The 21932-nt window shown below is 39.1% G+C and overlaps 2 protein-coding genes and 1 long non-coding RNA gene across 5 annotated transcripts in view; 1 reads left to right on the top strand and 2 right to left on the bottom strand.

Annotated features, from left to right (window-relative positions):
* The first annotated feature begins 86 nt into the window (after positions 1-86).
* On the top strand, positions 87-5624 carry rdh1 (retinol dehydrogenase 1). Of its 2 annotated transcripts, none has more exons than XM_077536494.1 (6): positions 87-155; positions 1357-1389; positions 1901-2231; positions 3373-3631; positions 4115-4278; positions 4916-5624. In XM_077536494.1, exons 1-6 carry the CDS (start codon positions 153-155, stop codon positions 5137-5139), a joined length of 1014 nt encoding a protein of 337 aa, XP_077392620.1. In that variant the 5' UTR covers positions 87-152; the 3' UTR covers positions 5140-5624. The 2 variants fall into 2 exon arrangements, with proteins under 2 accessions (XP_077392620.1, XP_077392619.1); XM_077536493.1 differs by having other exon boundaries at positions 131-254.
* Positions 1750-2889, bottom strand: LOC144030315 (uncharacterized). Its single transcript, XR_013287229.1, has 2 exons — positions 2680-2889; positions 1750-2389 (listed from the first exon to the last, which is right to left on the bottom strand). It is a non-coding gene; the product is annotated as an uncharacterized LOC144030315 (long non-coding RNA).
* The window catches only part of lrp2a (low density lipoprotein receptor-related protein 2a), a 56883-nt gene continuing 40180 nt past the window's right edge, over positions 5230-21932 (bottom strand). For both annotated transcript variants that reach the window (XM_077536489.1, XM_077536491.1), the window contains 28 exons: positions 21022-21192; positions 20721-20944; positions 20423-20600; positions 19235-19431; positions 18912-19157; positions 18723-18851; positions 16407-16526; positions 14697-14813; positions 13340-13456; positions 13101-13238; positions 12909-13031; positions 12712-12840; positions 12512-12643; positions 12238-12369; positions 11535-11678; positions 11292-11457; positions 11083-11211; positions 10785-11008; positions 10513-10692; positions 9424-9543; positions 9179-9269; positions 9037-9104; positions 8701-8818; positions 8474-8594; positions 8293-8403; positions 8037-8153; positions 6900-6971; positions 5230-6794 (listed from right to left, as the gene is read on the bottom strand). In XM_077536489.1, coding sequence (XP_077392615.1) covers positions 6594-6794; positions 6900-6971; positions 8037-8153; positions 8293-8403; positions 8474-8594; positions 8701-8818; positions 9037-9104; positions 9179-9269; positions 9424-9543; positions 10513-10692; positions 10785-11008; positions 11083-11211; positions 11292-11457; positions 11535-11678; positions 12238-12369; positions 12512-12643; positions 12712-12840; positions 12909-13031; positions 13101-13238; positions 13340-13456; positions 14697-14813; positions 16407-16526; positions 18723-18851; positions 18912-19157; positions 19235-19431; positions 20423-20600; positions 20721-20944; positions 21022-21192 — 4015 coding nt within the window. In that variant the 3' untranslated portion in view covers positions 5230-6593. The remainder of the gene's footprint in view (positions 6795-6899; positions 6972-8036; positions 8154-8292; positions 8404-8473; positions 8595-8700; positions 8819-9036; positions 9105-9178; positions 9270-9423; positions 9544-10512; positions 10693-10784; positions 11009-11082; positions 11212-11291; positions 11458-11534; positions 11679-12237; positions 12370-12511; positions 12644-12711; positions 12841-12908; positions 13032-13100; positions 13239-13339; positions 13457-14696; positions 14814-16406; positions 16527-18722; positions 18852-18911; positions 19158-19234; positions 19432-20422; positions 20601-20720; positions 20945-21021; positions 21193-21932) is intronic.

Raw genomic sequence — 21932 nt, 5'->3', positions numbered from 1 at the left:
CGCTTAGTTCATTTTAGGTTAAGATCCTATCAATGTGCTGGTCAAAGAATGCAGGTTGCACAATCCCACACTGGTGAAACATTGAAGGGATTGTCTCTGCCTTCATTCAGTGTTCCTAATGAGGAGACGACCACATTCCAACTTCTGTAGACATGGTAGGTTTGTTGATTTTTCCAACCGTAACCTTAAAGCTATTCAGTGTATGCAGTGGCGTGACCATTAAAAGTAAGACGGAAACAGCACAACACAAACGGGTAAAGTATGTTGGGTGATTGGGAATGTTTTGATGTTTGGATTTGTTTAAATGCATTATTAAGTATGAAGTTCTTTTATTCGGGGTGGGGGGTGGGATATAAATAAAAAATATTCACAAGCTGCCAAATAAACTTAATACAGTACTGTACTAACTTTCAATGTTGCAATACAGTTGTTTGTCCACAACGGGGCGCCATTTCTACCAAAATAATACTTGTCCCAGACGGGAATGTCTGGAATGTCTTGCAAGCATCGGAAGAACTTTGACACAAGGCCAGAGTCCGGATTCGAACCTACAACCTCTGAACTGTGGGGCGGCTCTGCTAACTAAACCGCTTGTAGAATTCCACTTAAAAAAAAATTGTGTAATTTGTTGATACAACTTTAAATTAAAAAGGTGATGTTTTTACTTCAACATTTTTTACTTAAAAAATATGAATGAATACCTTTATTGTCATTGTAAATAGATAAATACAACGAAATAAAAAAAAAAATAATTATATATTATTTTTTAATTTAAAAAAAAGTATTGACATTTCTAATAAAAAAAATATATATATATTCAACGTAACGTGCATTCAAATGTATCTAAAGGGGAATTTGTTCTAAAACATTTGCATTGAAAAAGATGCCATACTTAAAAAAAAGAAAAAAAAAGAAATCAGATATCTTATTTCATTTTTATTTGTAATTAGAAAATGATAAACTTTTTTATGTAGGCTGTTTAATTTTATTTTAAAATGTATGTACTTGAAAACATTTTAAATAACTTTATTCCTAGAGCATGATGAAACAAAATAGAATATGAACATAATGAAATGAAATACATCAAGTATTATTTTTTTTTCTAATTAAAATACTTCATTTCAAACTAAACTCGTGCAAAACCGCCATTGAGCAAATGTTCAAGTCGTTATGTTGGCCACCTGCTGTTACGCCAGTGGCCTGTTGGTGGTCTCGTGCTGCATGAGGTTGTGGGAACAAGATGGAAGGGTTGCATGATGCGTTGAATGCAAACAAACAACTGCAGCTGTTAGTTCATCCATCGTCAAGTAACTTCACATTAAGTCATAAGAACTCATTTTGTTTTTGCCCACTCAGGTAATTGAAGGATTAACTTCAGGTATCTTGGAGGTATGTTGATGTTTCCTATTTAACTCATTCTCTCCCAAAAACGTATTGATACGTTTTTTAGGTTTTTGTTTGCTAGAGTTTTTGTATGAAGGCTTTGATGCAGTTTCTGACCTGAAGTGGTCGCTTAAGGCGATGGTAGTTATTTATAAAAAAAAAAAAAAAAAACGGCCAGCAGGTGGCAGCAAAGTATAAGAGATCAACCAGGTCCATGTTGCAACAAGCTCTTTTTCCCAGTATTTTCAACAGGTTTGTGAATAATGATGAAACTTAGCTAATTGCTACAAAACATAAAAACAGATAAAAAAATATACCGTACTTTTTTTTTTTTTTTTTTCCCTCCCCCTGATGAAAGAAGAGACATTTTTCTTTTGGTAGGTTCCATGTTTTTATGGCAATAGAACATGAAAAAGGCTGGGAGTGAATGAGTTAATGATAAAAAAGGGCTGAAAATGTTTTCTATTAAAAAAAAAAGAAGAAGAAGAAAGAATGAAAGAAATATGATGTATTTCAGATCCTAGTGACCCATCCGGCCTTGACCTCTTTCCTACTTGTGGCCGCCCTGGCCGCCACATGCTGGTACATCCGAGACTCCTACAAGATGGACGCCTTCAACCTCAAGCACGTGCTCATCACAGGCTGCGACAGCGGCTTCGGCAACCTGCTGGCCAGGCAGCTGGACGGCAAAGGTTTCCACGTCATCGCGGCGTGCCTCACCGAGACGGGCTCGGCGGAGCTGGCGCGTTCGGCCTCCCCCAGGCTGAGGACGCTCCTCCTGGACGTAACGGACGGCGAGAGCATCGGGAGGGCGCGGGAGTTTGTGAGCAGAGAGGTGGGAGAGCGAGGTGAGCCGGTTGGGGGGCGGAGGGGGGAGGTGGCGGGCTGATAGAGTGCCAGTCCGAGTGAGGCGCCGGGAGATAACCTGGACTGACACCCTGCCCCCCCTCCCCGGCTACTCCTCATCATCAAGTCTTCATCCTCCTACTGACACGTCTGATAGATCCTTGTCGTGCAATGTGGAGGGAGAGAATAACCATCCCACACTTTTCACAGCACGAAAAGACCGTTAAATTTGAGTTTTGTTTCTTAAATTGAGTTAGTTTTAATTAGTTTTCAGGGTGGTTCTGTTAGTTTTTATTCGTTTTAGTTATTAAAAAAAAATTGCTTAGTTTTGTTTCGTTTTAGTTCGTTTCAGTCGTAGTTTTTTTCTTTGTTTGTTTTTTTAAACGTATATTACGTGTGTGCTATATAAACACCATGTTAAAATGGAAAAAAAAGTGACTAATTTCTTACCTAGCGTTGCATTTCGGCAGAGTTAAATGAAAAAGCAGGTCAGCCAAGCCATTGCAGCAAAAGTCAAGCACGCCAAAGGATCATACGTCCTCTGAAGGTGCTTTTTCTATTGGCTCTTTGATAGATGACGTCACTTCCGTGTGGCACATTTTCAAACGTCCCTATTTCCGGTTAAATAAGAGAGAACAAACAAGTCCGAAGAGAACAAATACTGAAACAGTTTGACTTTAGCCACAGGTGCTTCTACTCAACAGGTGAGCTCATTTAGCTGCCATGTTAAGTAGAAGCACCTGTGGCTAAAGCCAATCTGCGGTAGGGTTTTTACTTTCTGGACCTGGATTCCTCAACCCTAATAAATACATTTAAAATCACATTTGAAATCATCCCCAAAGGCTCATGCATTAAATTAATTACGAAAGACTAAAACGAAGGACAATTTCGCTATAATTATTGTTAGTTTTAGTAAACATAAAATGCAGTTTGTTCGTTTACGTTTTAAACAAAAAAAAAAATCGTTTTTATTTTATTAACAAAATTGTTTTTTAAATGCTAGTTTTTATTTGTTTTTGAGTTTATGTTAACTAAAATAAACTTGTCAACAATACAAAAAGAAAACCTCATAAAAACTACATTTATAATACTATCGAAATATTGATATATCCTCTCTTATCTGCCGGCTTTGTTCGTCGCCAGGCCTGTGGGGTTTGGTGAACAACGCGGGCCGATCCACGCCCATCGGCCCGGTAGAGTGGATGCACTTGGAGGATTTCACAGCGGTTCTGGACGTGAACCTGCTCGGCACGATCGATGTGACGCTCCACTTCCTGCCGCTCCTGAAAAAGGCTCGTGGTCGTGTGGTGAACGTGGCCAGCATCATGGGCCGACTGGGGCTCATCGGGGGAGGCTACTGCCTGTCCAAGTTTGGGGTGGAGGCGTTCTCGGACAGCCTCAGGTATGCGGATCAGGCGTCACTGGTCATAGTGTTCTTCATAAGTTTTCATAAGGAATGAACTAAACAAAAAACTGTATTTCAAACAATCGCATAGCCTTATGATGATCCGTTTAGCTTTATGCTAACAAACTATGCAAAACATCATAGACAGGCTAACAAATAGCATTGGTATTGAACAGACACGATTAGACAAAACTCACAGGGACATTTTCTTTATTCTTTCGGAAAATTACACATTACTGCAGTCAGTTGAGAAACTCTTCTTCATATGTCTGTATGTCTGGATTATACTGCCCCCAGGTGGCCAAAGTGCACATACCAGGAGAAGTGCAATGTCCATTGAACTGAAGCAAGAAAATGTCAAACAAAACCGGCTGAATTATTTACATTTTATTTAATTATGTCATTATGGATGTTCTTATAAAATATGTTATACCGAAACATTATGTTTATTAAATGAACTGTTGTGTCCGTTTTGACTAGGCGGGACATGCAGCACTTTGGTATTAAAGTGAGCATTATTGAACCTGGTTTCTTCAAGACAAACGTGACCCGTTTGGATCTCATAGAAGCGGACCTCAAAAGGCTCTGGACTCGTCTCCCTCAGCAAACAAAAAACTCTTATGGACACACGTACTTTGATGACTGTGAGTAAAAAGTGGGCTTTATGAGGTTGGAAAAAAAACCCAAAAACGTTTAACTCTCTCGCACACAAAAGCACTATTATATATAATTGTTTATTTTTATTTTTCGTATGTGACATTTTCTGTTATCTGTGTACAACAGTTTTTGTTTTTTTTTTGTGTGAGAGATTTTTGGTGAGTGTGAGTTTTTTTGCTGTGTGTGAGATGTTTTTAGGTTTCACGTCTTTTTTTTTTTTTTTTTTTTTTTTTTTTTTTGCGTGTGAGGTTTTTGCTGGGTGAAGGTATTTAGTCATGTTTTCGTTTGTTCCGTATGAGTTTTTTTTTTTTTTTTTTTTTTTTTTTTTTAAATGTGTGAGAGGCTTTTGGGTGAGTGTGAGAAGCTTTTTTTGTTTCGTTTGTGTATTTTTGGATGTACGTGAGCATTTTATTTTTTTCATATGTGAGATGTTCTGGTATGTGTGAGGTTCTTTGTCTGTATATGAGGTGTTTTGATGTATGTTTTCGATTGGATGTGAGTTTTTTTTTTTTTTTTTTTAATGTGTGAGAGAGGTAAATACTATTTCTATGCTCTCTGGCACCTCATTGTTGTCCCCTTTAATTGAGTCAACTAAAATCCGCCCGACGTTGTGACCTCTCGCAGCAGTGAAGTCGCAGGCCTTCTCCATGGACATCCTTTGCAGTCGCCGCATCGCCGTGGTTACGAGCTGCATGGAGCACGCCTTGACCGCCCGCTTCCCCCGCACGCGCTACGCCGCCGGCTGGGACGCCAAACTTCTGTGGATCCCGTTGTCGTACCTGCCTTCCTTTGCGTCCGACTTTGTCATCGGCTCGCTTCTACCTTCGCCTGCGGCGGCGAGGAGGTGATGAAGAACAACGTCAGGATGGCCGCAATTTTATTTATTTTTTTTATTCCGTCACATCTGAGCAGCAGCTATTAAAAAATGTCAAATGCGATCAGAGAAAGCAGGTTTTATTTTGTAATCATTTAAGATGTGAAACGCTTTCACGCTGGATACAAAATGACTCATCGGCATTCTTAGGTCATGCGTGGCTCTTGGAGATAATCAACATAAATTAACATCAATCTTCAAGTATTGCTTCAAACAATTGTGTCTGTTATTCTCACATCATTGCTGATAGAAAAAGACATGATCACAATGATTAAAAGTCACAAAGTCAGGGATCACATAAGAGTAAAAAAAAAAAAGTTTTGATTCAGACAATTGCATTATTTAGCTCGCATATGTTGAAACTGCATGTTTGATAAATTCGTTCCAATCACCCTGAAGGTACTGAGGTGCATAATATGTAGATTATATATTTATCATATGGCAAAGGCAGAAAATCATGACGATATTTTTCCTCTCATGACAATAGAGGTACTGACTGTACATTGCAGAATGCATCTCACCTTGCACAATGTGTATGAATGCACATCTATCTATTTCAAAATCTCCTTCAAATTTACAAATTGTACAACATATTTATCAACATGTTCATCAGCAGCGTCAGTCCAAAGAAATACATATTGTACATCAGAATAAAGACGAAACACAAACATGAGAATTGGCATACGTAATGTCACAAGGCATAAACTTTCTTCCTTATTCTATAGGAATGTACAGCAGTGCCTTGAGATACAAGCTGAATTTGTTCCGTGGCTACACTCATAACTCGAGAAAATCATGATCACGATTGATATGAACTGAAATGGAATTAATCGGGTCCAGCTTCCCTTACAAAAAACACATTTGTAATGCTTTAAGGGCAAAAAATAGCAATTTACTTTATAAAAGTCATTGTCAAGTTTGTTGTAACATAACTCAATAGAATTATACTGTTTGGCCACCAGGGGGCAGTATAATAGAGGCATTAAGACAAATAAAATAAACTACAACTACTGTGATATTAGTAACATGAGTCTTTTTTTTTTTTTTTTTTTTTTTCTTTTCCAGAGGATGGAAAAAATATGCCTGCTATGCCTATTATTCGTTAGCCCTATTATGGCATTTTGCATTGTGTGGTAGCATTAAGCTAGCTGAAGGCAAAGTTGTGTGTGTGATTTGCCTCTTATTTATTTCCTTTGTTGATTTTTAAGAATTCTCATACTGGTATTTTGAATTTTTACATTCAAGTCGATGGTCCTAAAAATGGCTAATTTCTCCAAAAACTTCATTTGTGTCACTCGTCATATCTCAAGGCATCACTATACTGGATATCTCTTATGAATATAACAAATGTATTTTTTTTCTTCCACAGGCTGCATTAAAAAAATAAATTCTGTGCAAAGTGTGAATCCCCTTTCGGTGAGGGCGGGGTTATACATCACTGTCCTCTTTAACCAGAGTGGCCGTATCTTTGAAACTGTCCTCGGTTGGTGAAAAGGTGCTCGGACGATGATGATGATGGTGATGGTGATGATGGTGGTGATCCCGCCGTTGAGGTTTGGGGGGTGGGGCAGAAGGTTCCGGTGTCGATGGATCTCCGCCTCTGCTTCCTTCGGACTTGTCGTCCCTCATCTGTCAAAAAAAAAAAAAAAAAAAAAATTCTTGTTATTTTCGTTTTGTTGTTACATTTCTAATGGACTTTTTTTTTCTTCGGATTTTAAATCTCGTCTAACTCACCTTGGCGTATGATTGGTTTTCAAACGTGCTGCTGGGCTTCAGTTTGCGCTTGAATAAGCTCCACGTTGACTCCTAACAGAAAACGCGCATCATGCATGAATTGATGTACTTTGTACATACTATACTAGCACACTGTCACTACAAAAAAAAATGGTATATTATTTCATTTCAGCAAATTTATCTGCAGGAAAATTTGACTCGGCAAGGTTTCTTTCATAACTCACTGATTTTTGGGTAGGACTGGGTCCATATCGCACTGCAAACTGTTATATTGTTGTTATATTATTTATTATTATTATATTATTCAGATTTTTTTGGGTAGTGTATTTTGAGCAGAACTGGGTCCATAAATAAATTATATATATTATATATTATTATTATTATTATTATTATATGATTAGTTAACTTCATTTTAATTTAATGTATGATTTTATTTATTTATTTATTTATTTGTAATTATTTTATATTCATTATTGTAGAATTAATTAGTTATAATTAATTCATTATTATTTTTTAAATTTTATTTATTTATGTTTGTTATTTTTGATTTATTTAATTAAAAAATATCAATGGATTTTTTTTTTATATTTATTATTATTATTATTATATTAATTAATTTTAAATTTAATTAAATGTTATTAAATTTAACATTTTCACACTGTCACTACAAAAAATTGTACATTATTTCATTTAAGCAAATTTATCTGCAGGAAAATTTGACTTGGCAAGCTCTCTTTCATAACTCACTGATTTTTGGGTAGGACTGGGTCCATATCGCACTGCAAACTGTTATATTGTTGTTATATTATTTATTTATTATTATTATTTATAAAAAATAAATTAAAAATATGAATATATTATATATGATATTTATAATTAATAATAATAATAATAATAATAATTATTATTATTATTATTATTATTATTAATAATATTATATTGTTATATTATAATCCTTATTGTAAATAAACTTCCTCATAACAAAAACTTATTTTGAGTAAAAAAAATTAATAAATCTATCCAATTTCCATTTTCTGTGGTGCTTATCCAGGATCGTGTCGATGGAGTCTGGATGCACAATATATGTAGTACACACAAAATAATTTTTTTTGTAATTAAGTATAAGAAGAGATTAACCTCAACAGGTTTGGTCCTAACAGACGACGTGTTGACAAGGCCCCCGCTCATCTCTGCGTGGTACACCGGGTTCACAAAGTTGTTCTGCAATTTCTCGCCACTCACGTTAACGGTCACCTGTACGTGAGCAAAAAAAAAAAAGTGAAACGTTACTTTTGTGTGGTCCAAATATTGTTACTGGGTTGTTAGACATTTTTAAAACATTCAAGTGACTGAAATTATTTCAGTAGGATTGGGTAGACTTGTGCGTGCGTACCTGCGAGGCGTGAATGACAGCTGGGTCAGCGGCCATGGCGGCCATGTTGGCGTATAACGGGTTCTCGAAGGTGACGGGATGCCTCGCCGCTTCCATGGCAAAATGGTCATCCTGTGCGGACAATGAATTGCCGTCATATGACGAATATCGCAACACAACGAAAACGGGACCGTGAACTCGCCATTTGCATGGCGCTATCGATGAACGACACTCCGATGCGCGTCGGTCCGAGATCCACGTTATCACCTGAGTGGAACGTGACTCCATTTCCTGTGTCGCTCGACTTCACCAGACTGCTGAGACTAGGAAAACATATGATGATGTCATTGCTTTGACTAATATTACTTTTGCAAGCATGAGTCAGTGCACAATATGTACATTTGAATACGACGGGAAAATTTAATCTACCTGGGCAGTTTGGGCATAGAGGGGATGAAGGAACCGGTTCGTTTGTAGTTGAGGAAGACCCCGACTGCCAAAGCTCCAGTAATGATGATGATGATGGCTGCCAGTAGAACTGCCACAGCTTGAGACAGAAAAGGTGGATTATTAAATCAATTTTTCACTGAAACGCATTTGAAGAGGACATTCAAATTCAGTTATTTTAATAATGAAATAAAACAAATGTAAAGCACAGACCATAGGACTAAAAAAAAGAAAAATAACATTATATTATTTCTCACTAGTTGTGAATGAAGTGGTGGTTAAAAAAATAAAAAAAAAAATAAAAAAAAGCCGTGGTACCTGTTCCCGTTGGAGCGCTTCGTGACTTGCCCATTTCGCAGTAGCTGCCCAAATAACCGTTAGGACATCTTTGTAAAAGACAGGATTATGAATTACTGGGCGAACTCATATGGACTGCTATGAAACACGCAGCAACACTCACTTGCACTTGGGCAGACCCGCTTCATCAGTGTAGCAGGTCCCACCATTCATGCATCTGCATGCAAGAGGCATTGCAACAGGCGCCTCAATGGCTGTGGCGGGGAGAAGCCAGGGGCAAAAATAAAATGAAGTCAAAATAAAACAAATTCACACAAAAAAATCAAACCACGGGGGAGCAGCCAGACATTTGAGGATAGACGTAGGCGGGAGCGGTGGCGGCGCATATGCTCTCGGGCTGTGGCGTACCTGCGTCGCATTCACCCGAATCGAAATCCAGCGCGGAGGAACCTTGGGGGCAGGCACAGGTGTAGCCACCTGGCCGGAGGAGACACAGGTGACTGCACACGTTCTTGCAAGGGTTGGGCACTGATGAGAGTGAAGCAGAGTCACTTAAATGAGATAACTGATGTTGACATTTAATAAAGTCACATGACAGTATAATGTTTAATTAATCAATTTCTTGGTCAACTTAAGTTTATTTACATAGCGCTTTATATACAAGTACTTCTAGCTAGCTTTACTCTATCTAGTTCTTTTAGCTAGCATTAGTTCTAGCTAGCAATCTAGCTTTACTCTTATCTACTTCTAGCTAGCATTAGTTCTAGCTAGCTAGCTTTACTCTAGCTACTTCTAGCTAGCATTAGTTCTAGCTAGCTAGCTAGCTTTACTCTAGTTCTAGCTAGCATTAGTTCTCGTTAGCTAGATGATAGATAGATAGATAGATAGATAGATAGATAGAACTACTGCATCAGTAATTAAATTAAATAGGTAGCTAGCTATGTTAGCTAGCTATAATAATAATAATAATAATAATAATAATAATAATAATAATAATAGCTCGTTATGATTCTAGCTTTGGCTCCATGATGGTGTGAAGAACAATTTCACATACCACACAGCCACACTGTTATACTAAATACATTGATAGTGATCATTTACTGAATATAATTATGAGACGTATAATGAGAATCATGACATAAAATGTACATTGTCACAAACTCGGTCTTAATCTCTGATTTATGTGACTTTAGCCTCTCACTACTGTCACCCTTTGCCACACATATCCATTAAAAAAAAACAAAAAACAAAAAGAACAATTATGTCTTTAGTATTACAATTTTTCAACATTTTTTCCTTGTTTGTCACAGATTGATCAGCTTCACAAAGTTATATTTCATTACACGTGAACTACAAATTTAGCATTTTATTTTATTTTATTTTTAAACAATACATCAAATACAAGTTAAGCAGTATCAAAGAATGTGCTGTGCGAGAATACAAGTTGAGTTTTCGAGAATATGGTGCATTATTTTAGTTGTGTGATTGCGGACTGACCTGAGTGGTTGTGTCGGTGCTCCTGGTAAATGCGAACCTGAGTTAGCCAAGGGTTGATGGTTAACACTTTGACTTTGTTTCCTTTCCCAAACTTATTAGTCCGCCACACTTCCCCTTTCTCCTTTGTTGTCCAGTACACATGGCCCTCAAACAGATCCAGACTGTATGGATTCCCAATATCTGGAGCATGACCACAATACAGGTACTGTATCATCAATCTGCATTGTTTTATTTAGACCAAATGTATTGGATGATTAACACATAGCTCTGACCTCCTGATATGATGACCTTTCTGTCTGTGCCATCAGGCTTCATGGAGCCAATTATGTTTTCTTTGGAGTCGCACCAGTAGATCCGGTGTGCATTCAGATAGTCGAGTGCCAGACCGGTTGGCCAGCCCAAGTCTTCTTCACTGACCAGCACCTGCCTGCTTTGGCCATCCATCCACGCCGACTCTATTTTGGGTTTCCGACCCCAGTCCGTCCAGTACATTGTTCTGCCGAGACCGCATTACTTTATCAAGCTTTGTACAACACATCGTACAATAACCACCAAGTAAAGCATCCATACCCAAGTGCTGGATTGACAACGATAGCAGCGGGCTGGTCGAGGTCAGTGTAGATCAACCACTTCCTGTAGCGCCCATCCAGTTTGGCCACTTCAATGCGATTGGTGCCGGCGTCGGTCCAGTAGATGTGCCTGCAAAACGCAAGTGGAAATGCGAATCAATGATCGACTGGGCCAAAAGGAAACCCGCCAAACAAGCCCGGGCGAATTACCCGCCAACCCAGTCAACAGCGATGCCATCGGGATTGGCCACATATTTCAGATTGAGGTCCATGTCTCTGACTGGATTGTTGCCGTGATCGTTGAAGGTGGTCATATAGGCCCGTTTGATGGAGCCAAACGCTGATCCACGACCCACAACTGTCCAGTACACAATACCTAAAACAAGATGGTGGTCATGAAGGCAATGCCAAAAATTAAAAATAAATAACCCTCAAAATTTAGTAAATTCTTACTAAGGCCTTGTTTGTCTGCGTCCCACAAGTAGTCCAAAGCTTGGATATGCTCGGCGTTGTCCACATAATCTAAATACTGCTCCGATGAAAGATTGAAACGACGGATGCGGACGTTATCCGGCAGGAGAAGCACTGGTGGGTTTCCTTTTATTACACAGAGAAAGATACTTTTAAAAATACGCTTCAACACTCAAATTAAGTTCAACAATTTATTTTTTGTCTTTGCAGAGCTTTTTTTGTATGGAGTACCAAAAAAATGCCAAAAATAATAAATAAATACATAATAAATAAAAGTGAAACTAAAAATTGATATGAAAAATATAATTAAAAAATTAAAACCAAAAATGTAATATACTTATACCAATATACATAAATAAATCAAAGTAAAAATAAATTAAAAAATGAGATAAAGAAATAATAAATAGAAAACAAAATGTGGAAACATATATTGTATATCAGTCAGTAAATAAAAATGCTCTGCTCTCATAAATGTTGATATTCATTTTTATTTTTTTCAATCTCATTTTTTATTTTTGTATTTATTTTTACCTTTGTTTATTTAAGTGTATATATTTAGTTCTTTTTATTTCCATTTATATTATTTTTTTGTATTTATTTTCTCAATTACATTTTTAACTCAGTTTTTATTTTCACTTTTATTTATTTATTATTTTGGTATTATTGGTCCTCCATATTTTCATACCTTGTGCTGCACACTGGGTCCCATGTGGCTCGCTAAAGGAGACGAAGCCTTCAGCGCAGAAACACTCGTAGCTTCCCTTTGTGTTCTTGCACTCTTGTGGACAAATCCCGTACACCTCACACTCGTTGATATCTTTCCCCCCCCAAACAGACAAAATAGAATGTAAACATAAAAAAGAAAAATCACTGTACTGTATTGTGAAAACATATCTAATTTCCTAACAAGCCGTGCATGAAATGGTAACGTTTGACTCCATTGTATCGGATGCTAATACCTTCACAGGTGTGTCGTTCGTCGCTTCTGGCCCGGTAGCCTGGCATGCACGAGCACAAGAAGCCCCCGTCGGTCAGGTCGGTGCAGTTGTGTTCACATAAGTGGGCGCTGCAAGAGTGTGCGCTGTGCTGGTCTGATGGGAGAACATGCAATCATGTAAATGTGCTGATGAGCTGAGTTGTGCTCTAAATCGTCACGTACGGCAGCCGAGTTCGTCCGACTGGTCCCCGCAGTCGTCGTAATCATCGCAGGCGTATTCAAGAGGAACACATTGCCGATTACTGCATTTGTACTCCTCGTCAGTGCAGGGTCCATGTGTGGGGCTTTGGCCTGGACAAAAAAAAAGAAACGTCAGGCTCGAGAACAATAAAAGAACAGAAGCTTCAAAGTCAGCTTACAGTTTTCTTTTCTCTCATCCGAGCCGTCGCCACAGTCGTCCACAGAGTTGCAAAGCTCGTGGCTGTAGACGCAACGGTTGTTGTCGCAGCGGAAACGGAACTGCGTCTCACACTGGACCGTCACTACGGACGCAAAAGTTGATAATGAAGCCCAACTTATAGATGGACTTTATGTGCGCGCGTTCCTCTTACAGCAGAGGTGAAGCTCCTCGTCGGAATTGTCCCCACAGTCGTCGTCCCCGTCGCACTTCCAGTGAGGCTGGACGCAGACGTGGTTCTTGCACTCAAACAGGAAGTGGGGGCAGTAGGTGCCGTTTGGGAAGCGCGGTGCTAAAAGTCAAGAACAGGATGTTGAACTTCATATGAGACTTGTAATAAAAATGAATAAAGTGTTTGTAATCCAAAGTGAGCGTCAAAATGTCCCAACTCACGACATGACGACTCATCCGTGAAGTCCACGCAGTCGGCGTTGCCGTCACATTTGAAGCGGTCGGCGATGCAATGTCCACTTCCGCACTGGAAGTAGCCGGGGTGGCACGTCCGGAGCTCTGTGACACATGTTCATTGCTAAATCACTTCGCAATATCGGATAAGATAAAGGAAGATTTGTCATACATTTTTGTATTATATATATGAATGGTGCATGTATTTTCAATCTCAAGGCCCGGGCCAGATCCGGCCCACCATATCACTTCATTTGGCTCACTAAAGCGAACAAAGTGTGTATAATTCATCGTTGTTGCCCTTTTTTTTTTTCATTGTACCTGAAAATATGGACAGAAATTTCAATATTTCCTCACTTTTAACAGATATTACAAGATTTTTTCTACAACTCCATTGACAAACTGAAAAAATAATTGTGTACCTAAATATTTGCTTGCCCCATTTTATTATATCAAATTCAATTTTTTAAGATACTATACAGTGTAGAACAATCAATATCAACACTAATATGTAATAATATTCATAGACAGGCAAAGCACTCGGCGTATAAACTGGCGCATCTTCATTTCTCACTGAATCTTTTATATTATATTATATTATATTATATTATATTATATTTTTATATTCATGGCTCATTAGCCTTTATTTTTATAGCTGGGTTTAAAAAAAACAAATGATCAATATCAAATGGATTTTCCTTTTCGAGCCTTACATTTATTTATACAACATTGATTGATTGATATCAGAAATTCATTCGAAAATACAATTTAAAAGGCCAATTTTTTTTGCATCTTACGGTTTTCTTTAAATTTACTGTTCACATGAATTTAAGAATGGGGAAAAAAATGGAAAAAAAAATGGAGTTGAACTGTTGTGAATCATAATTGAATTGATTGAAGAAATTATTGTCAATATCCAGCCCCATTTATTTTAGCATTAGCATAAAATATATAGTAAGACCAAAAAAAATGGTATAATAAATCTGATATTGTTTATGGTAATACAGATGAATTTTTTGCTTGAGTTTGTTGCAAAACATATGCAATGCCCCCTCCATTGAGTGCAAATCTTTTTAATTGTTGGAACTTGGCAGCATTTCTTATTATATGTACCTGCTTACGTTCTATAATCAAGTCTTAGTGTGACCTGCTCAGCAATTGTCCCCGACTCTACTCAAACTGTACGCATGGAAGCTTTGATTCTGTCTAAATAAAAGACGCCAGGTGGTCCCGTCTGTCTGCTCTGCTAAAAAAAAAAAAAAAAAAAAAAAGCCCGTTTTATTGGGTCTTGGCATGGTGGTCCACAGTTACTCGCAAACAGCCAAAACAAAGAGCCTCCACCCACCACAGTCCCTTTCATCCGAGTTGTCTTCACAGTCGTTGTCATGGTCACAGACCCAACGGTCGGGAATGCAGTGCAGATTGTTGCAGCGAAACTCGCTCTCGGTGCACGCGCGTGGCGCTGAGGAAAAATGAAGGTCTTTATTTTCACAAATTCCATCACTTGAGACACATTTATCAAGTGCAAAGGAACACGTTAACATGCTTTCAAGGCCTCTGTATTATTTTACTCCTTACAATGACCCCAAGAAAAACACCGTGGCCTCTTTAAGTCCAGCGGCACCGGCCAGACTCCAAATCCCAGACCGGTTTCCTCCTTATTAAGCAGCACCTTCTCAGCCATGATTTAATTCTGTCGGGGTCAAAGGTGACTGACTCCCTCTCTCCTGAGGACAGACTGTTTCTCAAGCTGTTGATAAGCTCGCTTGTCTCCTCTTACGGCAGCCAGCTGTCAGCACAAGTGTGAAGCCTCTTGCAAAATAGCACCCCCGATAAAAGCATGGCGGGAAGATGTACTTGCCTCGAGTGTCTATTTTTACACATTTCTCAGGAAGAGACACAAAGTATTAAGACAATGGTTCTTAAAATTTTTACCTCGAGTAATATCGCAAAAAAAAAAAAAAGTTTGGTTCTTAACATAATGCAGTTTGATTTATTAACACTCTGCTTGAATATTGGAAAATATAAAAAAAAACGTAATTAACTCATTCACTCCCAAAAACGTATATATATACGTTTTTATTTTTTTAAATGCTAGAGCATACAGAAGGCTTTGATGCAGCTTCAGACCTAAAAAGGTCGCTTAAAGCAATGGTAATTATTACAAAAAAAAACGGCCTGCAGGTGGCAACAGAGTATAAGAGAGCAGCACGGGCCATGTTGCAACAAGCTCTTTTTCCCAGTGTTCTCAACAGATTTGTGAATAATGATGAAACGTAGCTATATTCTAATGCTAATTGCTGCAAAACAGAAACAGATAAAAAATATACCTTTTTTTTCCCTGATGAAAGAAGAGACTAATCTTTCTTTTGGTAGGTTCCATGTTTTTATAGCAATAGAACACAATATCCTGTGGGCATTGCAAAATCAGTCAAAAAATAATAAAACAGTGAAAAAGCCTGGGAGTGAATGAGTTAATGATTCAATTAAAATGAATGAAAATTTTAAATAAAAATTGTCCCTACATAAAAGTTTGCAAGATTAAATGCAATACAACTAACCAAACTTCACAAATGTTCTATACTAGATTTAAAAAAACAAAAATTCAAGACACTTAAACATTTAATTCAGAGATGTTCGCATACCACTAGAGCAGTGCTTCTCAATTATTTTCTGTCATGCCCCCCCAGTAAGAAGAAAACATCTCCTCATCATCCTGTTACCAGTATATTGTCTTTTTTTAAATTGTTTTTTATTTAACAACACCCTTGTCCCAGGTATTAACACCAAAGAAAAGAAAAGCTCCTCAAAATTACTAAATTGCTCCTCAAATGAAGTCAATGATGAGCAAAATTACTCCTCAAAGAAAAAACAATCCCAAGCCTTGTATTACCACATATGTATAGTCAAAAAAAAAAAAGAAGGTAAAAATAAATAAATAATTCAATCTCAGTTTTTGAAATGGCTATTAAGATTGTGGAGGTGAATGAATGATGTGTTAAGCATATCATCTCTGTCTCTCGTCCCTTCTGTTCAAAGTGTGGCGAGGACTCACTGCAGCGGCGTTCATCCGAATTGTCCCCGCAGTCGTCGTCGCCGTCACAGCGCCACCTTAGCGGGATGCAGCGATGGTTGTCACACTGGAAGTCCCCGCTGGCGTCGCAGGTCACCTCATCTAGAAGGAGAAAAAGATTATTTATCTTTTATCATGAAGGTGAAAACGTGAGTTGTTTTTTTTTTAAATGGTTTTGGAGCCTCATTTTATATATATATTGGGGGTTTTTTTGTTTTGTTTTTTATTATTCAAATTTGGTGGTTTTTATCTGTACATTGATCCAAAAATTGTATTTCTAAATGTGCACATGGAATGCACAGGACTGTCTCAGAAAATGAGAATATTGTGATAAAGTCCATTATTTTCTGTAATGCAATTAAATGCCATACATTCTGGATTCATGACAAATCAACTGAAATACTGCAAGCCTTTTATTATTTTAATATTGCTGATTATGGCTTACAGCCTAAGAAAACTCAAATATCCTATCTCAAAATATTAGAATATTTCCTCAGACCAAGTAAAAAAAAAAAGAAGTCATAATCAGCAATATTAAAGCATTAAAATGCTTGCAATATTTCAGTTGATTTGTAATGAATCCAGAATGTATGGCATTTTTGCTTATTTAATTGCCTGACAGAAAATAATGGACTTTATCACAAGATTCTAATTTCCTGAGACAGTCCTGTATGTACTGCACGGTAATGTTTTCTTAAGATCCATTAGTTCGTTTCATTGCAAACTTCATGATTCTTATCAGGTTCACCACCTGTGACACCCAATTTAAATGACAGATTGAGCACTGACATTCCACTCTCACTATTTGGACACACATTGAGATCTTAGCAAAGCCCTCACCGGCTTCATAACTTCAACGTCGGGGGGGGGGGGTCTTAAGAAATACCGAAAGTTTGAAATGAAAGGCATCGCGTTTCTTAATTAAATCACAAAAGGGGGGCGGGGGGGAGTGGAGGAGCGTGTCTCGAGACAGATGGCTGACCTGCAATTCATGCTACGTGCGCGCCCGAGAGGAGAAGCGGGAGGAGAGCCGCCGGCGTGCGCCGTCTCCACCACACGGTGCCGGGTGTCGAAGATAGGGCGAGCGCTGCCCTCCTCGTCCTCCACCTGGCTCATTTGCTGCATTCTTACGGGAAGATTAGCACCGCTCTCCCCTCCTTGCTCGGGCATGGCACTAATGGAGTGAAGATAAGAGGCGGGAGGGCCGCCCGCGAGCGTGCGCCGACTACAAAGCTCCGTGTGTGAACTGATGCCCCCCCCCCCCACGCAAGGGCAGAGCAGCAACACAGACACGTAAATGTTGACCTACACTAACCAAACAGCTCATAAATTTGCTTTGGACTAAGAGGGGGCGGTGAGACCCTCTTGTCATCACGAAGTGTAATTGTGGACTGGAAGCTGAGGTGCCGGCTAATTGCAACCCACATCTTTAAACGCACACACGCAAGTCAATGATTTTGTGATTTATGGTTCAGTTCAGCTCGCCACAAAAGAACTCGGATCGAGACTTGGTTTGTGTTTGGGCTGAAGGTTGACGTAGTGTCAGCGATGGAACTAGTGTTTTATTTTTATTTATTTGTTTATTTATTAGTTATTTTTTAATGTATTTTTTTTTTTACTTATTGTATTTCAGTATTTTTTTACTTTTTTTATATTTATAGCTGGTTTTACTAGATTTTATGTGTATGATAGTATGTGGGTCTCAATGTGCAGCATTCTGCAAATACTTGCTTACAAAATGTGTTCTCGAAAAAATAATTGGATTAATGTGACATCATTGCAGCCTAAAACGATTCCACAATAAAGCAAATGTGGAGGTACCTAATAAATTAAAATATAATCAAGTATTATTGCAAAAACGAGTGGAAACCTTGTGTGTCCAAATATGGTCAATAACCTTGCGGGAGCCATGAGGCATTATGTCGCCTCAAGATTTGGAAGTCTAGATCAGGGATGGGCAACTTAAACGATGGTGTTGGGGCAAAATTTTTCATCAGCGCTATTCAGGAGCCACATAGAGGGGGATCATGTACTATTTAACCAGATGTATGGCAAAAAAATAAATAAACATAAAAAAAAAGACAAAACAGTGAATAGTGACAAATTCTGACAATCCATGTATAATTAGGTACCCAAACTGCTTCAGTTCCAGTGTACCAAAAACTGAACCCAACTGGAGTGCTTGGTGGAGATTGGGCTTTAGTAGTCCAACATAAGGGACCTAATCAATCTTAGAAGTTGTGTATTTTTGTATAGGAAAAAAAAAAATCACTGTTGTGCTGCCTCTATTGGACTCACCGCAGCCCTGCTCATCGCTGTTGTCTCTGCAGTCATTGTGGCCGTTGCATACAGCCCAGAGAGGCACGCATCGGTAGTTGGTCTTGCAGTCAAACTCGGTGTGGTTGTCGCATCGATACGCTGGACCCACTTTGGGAGAAATGTGTTAGTTACGTCATATTGGGAAAAGAAGGGTCAAAGTTCACTTACTGCACTCCTCCAAAGGCTCATCAGAGTTGTCCCCGCAGTCATCATCGGTGTCACATTTCCAATTTTGGGGGACGCAGCGTCCATTGCGGCATTTGAACTGGCCGGGACGGCACGTCCTGGCGGAACAACGGGAAGCGTCTTCATCGGAGCGGTCGCCGCAGTCATCCTCGCCGTCGCACTGCCACGACTCGGGGATGCACTGCTTGTTGGCGCACTGCCACTGGTGAGGCTCGCATTGGTGCATCGCTGGAGGGCAACGGGGCGTTTTCAATATCGCGCTCCAAGTTGGCGGACACTTTTGGGGAATGGGAAGTGAAACTAACCACACAAGACGGGGTCTTCGTCTGAGCCATCGTGGCAATCCCGCTTGCCGTTGCACAGGAAGTGCGGGCTGGTGCAGTTGCCGTCACTGCACTGAAACTGTCCGAGTCGGCAGTGGCGCCCGGGGCAGGTGGAAGGTTCGTCCGAGCCGTCTCTGCAGTCTCGCTGGCCATCGCACTTCCACCAGATCGGAATACAACTGTTGATGGTGCAACACGGGAAACATTTTAAGGCCTTTTGACAAACTTTGATTTACATTATATTAACTCTTTTACCGCCAAAAACGTTTAATAACGATCAGTAAAATCACGACGTCTGCCGCCATAAACGTTAAATGACGTCAACTGATGTTAGTTTTTTTTTTCTCAGTGCAACGTCTAAGTGCGGTGCTGCCTGGTCAATGGGTTGTGGAATCAAAAACACCCACTAACTATGGCCAGCAGATGGAAGCATTGTATCTCTTTTCGTGAATGATCAAAGCCTTTGTCATATCAAAAGTTTTTTTGATAACGTGTGGCGGTAAAAGAGTTAATGTTAATTTGATCTGCCATTTTAAAATTTAGTCTTAGTTTTAGTTATGTAGTTTATAGTTTATAGTTTAGTTAGTTATGTGTTGTTATTTTTTTATGCTAGAGCATACAGAAGGCTTTGATGCAGCTTCTCAACTGCAAAGAATGGTTGCAGAAATGGTAGTTATGACACAAATGGCCAGCAGGTGGCAGAAGAGTATAAGAGATCAACCAGGGCCATGTTGAAAAAAAGCTCAATTACTCACAATTCTAAATAGATTTGTGAAAATTGATTAAACTTAGCTATATTCTAATGCTAATTGCTGCCAAATAGAAACGGATCGAAATATACTTTTTTTTCTGATGAAAGAAGAGACTTAAATTTGTCTTTTGATAGGTTCCATGTTTTTATAGCAAAAGAATACGATATTCTGTGGGCCTTGCAATATCAGTCAAAATCCAGTAAACAGCCGGGAGCGAACGGGATTGCGAAATGTGAAAGTGGCTGGGAGCGAATGAGTTCATGAGGGCTTTAGTCTAGTTTTCGTCCAGTAAAAAAATGTGTATTGATAAAAATATTTTTGTTTAGTTTTCGTTAACGAAATGAACACGATATTATATCAACAACTATTTGAAGGAATTATGTTGGGAAAAGTAATGTGATCCAAAATCCGGACAAACCGTTCATTGTTGGCGCATCTGTACTGGGTGCTGGTGCACATGGGAAGACATCTGGTCACTCCTCCTATTTGCATTGCCAGGAAGTGGTCTGGACACTCGCAGGTGTGTTCCCGCCCCCCGTGACGGATGAGGCACAGGTGAGTGCAGCCTCCATTGTTCACCGCGCAGGGATTGTGTACTACCAGCGGAAGAAGCGACAAGTGGTCCAAACAATCTCGGTTTACAATAGCTAGACAAATACAAGACTCGGATTGTTCGGCCGGTAATCGAAACCTGAGTAAATAATGGCGGAACTCACCAATGGGCTGCCTGTAAGGATGGCACACGTGAATATCAAACGGTCTGTGCGTGGTGTTGACCAGAACCTGGCGAGCGGAGCCGTCATATTTGTTGCCTTTTTCCACCGTTCGCGTGTTCCAGTCCGTCCAGTAGACGGTGTCCTCGAACACGGTGAGGGCGAACGGATGAGGCAAAACGCCGTCGTACACCGTGTGTCTGTGGCGACCATCCAGGTCCGAGTACCTGAAACAGCGAGGTGGATTCAAGATGTAAGGTTCAAAAGTTTCTTTTGTAATGCGAGAAGAAAATGATGGACTCACTCGATGTAGTTCAAATGAGCGTCGGACCAGTAGAGTTTGTCATTGGTGTAGTCGATGGTGAGTCCGTTGGGCCACTCGATCTTCGTGGTGATGACCGCCACTTTGTTGGTTCCGTCCATTCCAACTCGGCCTATGAAAGCTTTGTCACCCCAGTCGGTCCAGTAAACATAACTAAAAAGAGGGAAAATCTGAATGAGAACTCCTAGGATAAACACAATCAAACCCTGTTTCAAATGTGCATGAGATTGTTGTTTATCAAATCAAGTCAAGTCAAGTCAAGTCAAGCCGTCTTTATCTGTATTGCGCTTTCAAACAAGGAACTCCCACATCTGATGAAAAATAACCAATTAGAGACAAAAGGTGTGACTGTGTATCAATCATCAGTAATATAATACAGACATATTGATTTACAGCTCCTCAGTACGGCAGTAATATTGCTTAATCTTTGCAGAGGATAAAGAATGTATGCCTGTGTGTATTGTTATGTTGTCTTTCTCTAGCTCTACGATTTGTGTTCAAGCATTTGTTGCTTCAAGAGTTATGCCATCATACATTGTTAGCATTAGCATAAAGGCTAAGCTACTGCATGTGGTTGTTTTAAAATACATGTACTTTTAACTCATTGACTCCCAGCCATTTTCACAGAAGCAATCCCGTTTGCTCCTGGCTGTTTTACTAGATTTTGACTGCTTTTGCAAGGCCCACAGAATATTGTGTTTTATTGCTATAAAAGCATGGAATCTATCAAAAGAAAGATTAAAGTCTCTTCTTTCATCAGGAAAAAAAAAGTATGTTTCTATCTGTTTCCGTTTTGCAGCAATTAGCATTAGAAGAGAGCTAAATTTCATCAGTTGTCACAAATCTATTTAAAATTGTAAGTAATTGAGCTTTTTTTCTAGATGGCCCTGGTT

This window comes from Festucalex cinctus, chromosome 11 (assembly GCF_051991245.1).
Source record: "Festucalex cinctus isolate MCC-2025b chromosome 11, RoL_Fcin_1.0, whole genome shotgun sequence".
Lineage (NCBI taxonomy): Eukaryota > Metazoa > Chordata > Actinopteri > Syngnathiformes > Syngnathidae > Festucalex > Festucalex cinctus.
Note: the sequence above shows the minus strand (reverse complement) of the source record. Positions and strands in the feature narration are given on the sequence as shown.

Excerpts from the sequence above, each read along its gene's own strand:
- rdh1 (XM_077536493.1), top strand. The coding sequence starts at position 153 with ATGGTAGGTTTGTTGATTTTTCCAACCGTAACCTTAAAGCTATTCAGT. Across the intron at positions 1,390-1,900 it reads TAACTTCAGGTATCTTGGAG|ATCCTAGTGACCCATCCGGC; the intron begins GTATGTTGATGT and ends GATGTATTTCAG. Across the intron at positions 3,632-4,114 it reads GCGTTCTCGGACAGCCTCAG|GCGGGACATGCAGCACTTTG; the intron begins GTATGCGGATCA and ends CGTTTTGACTAG.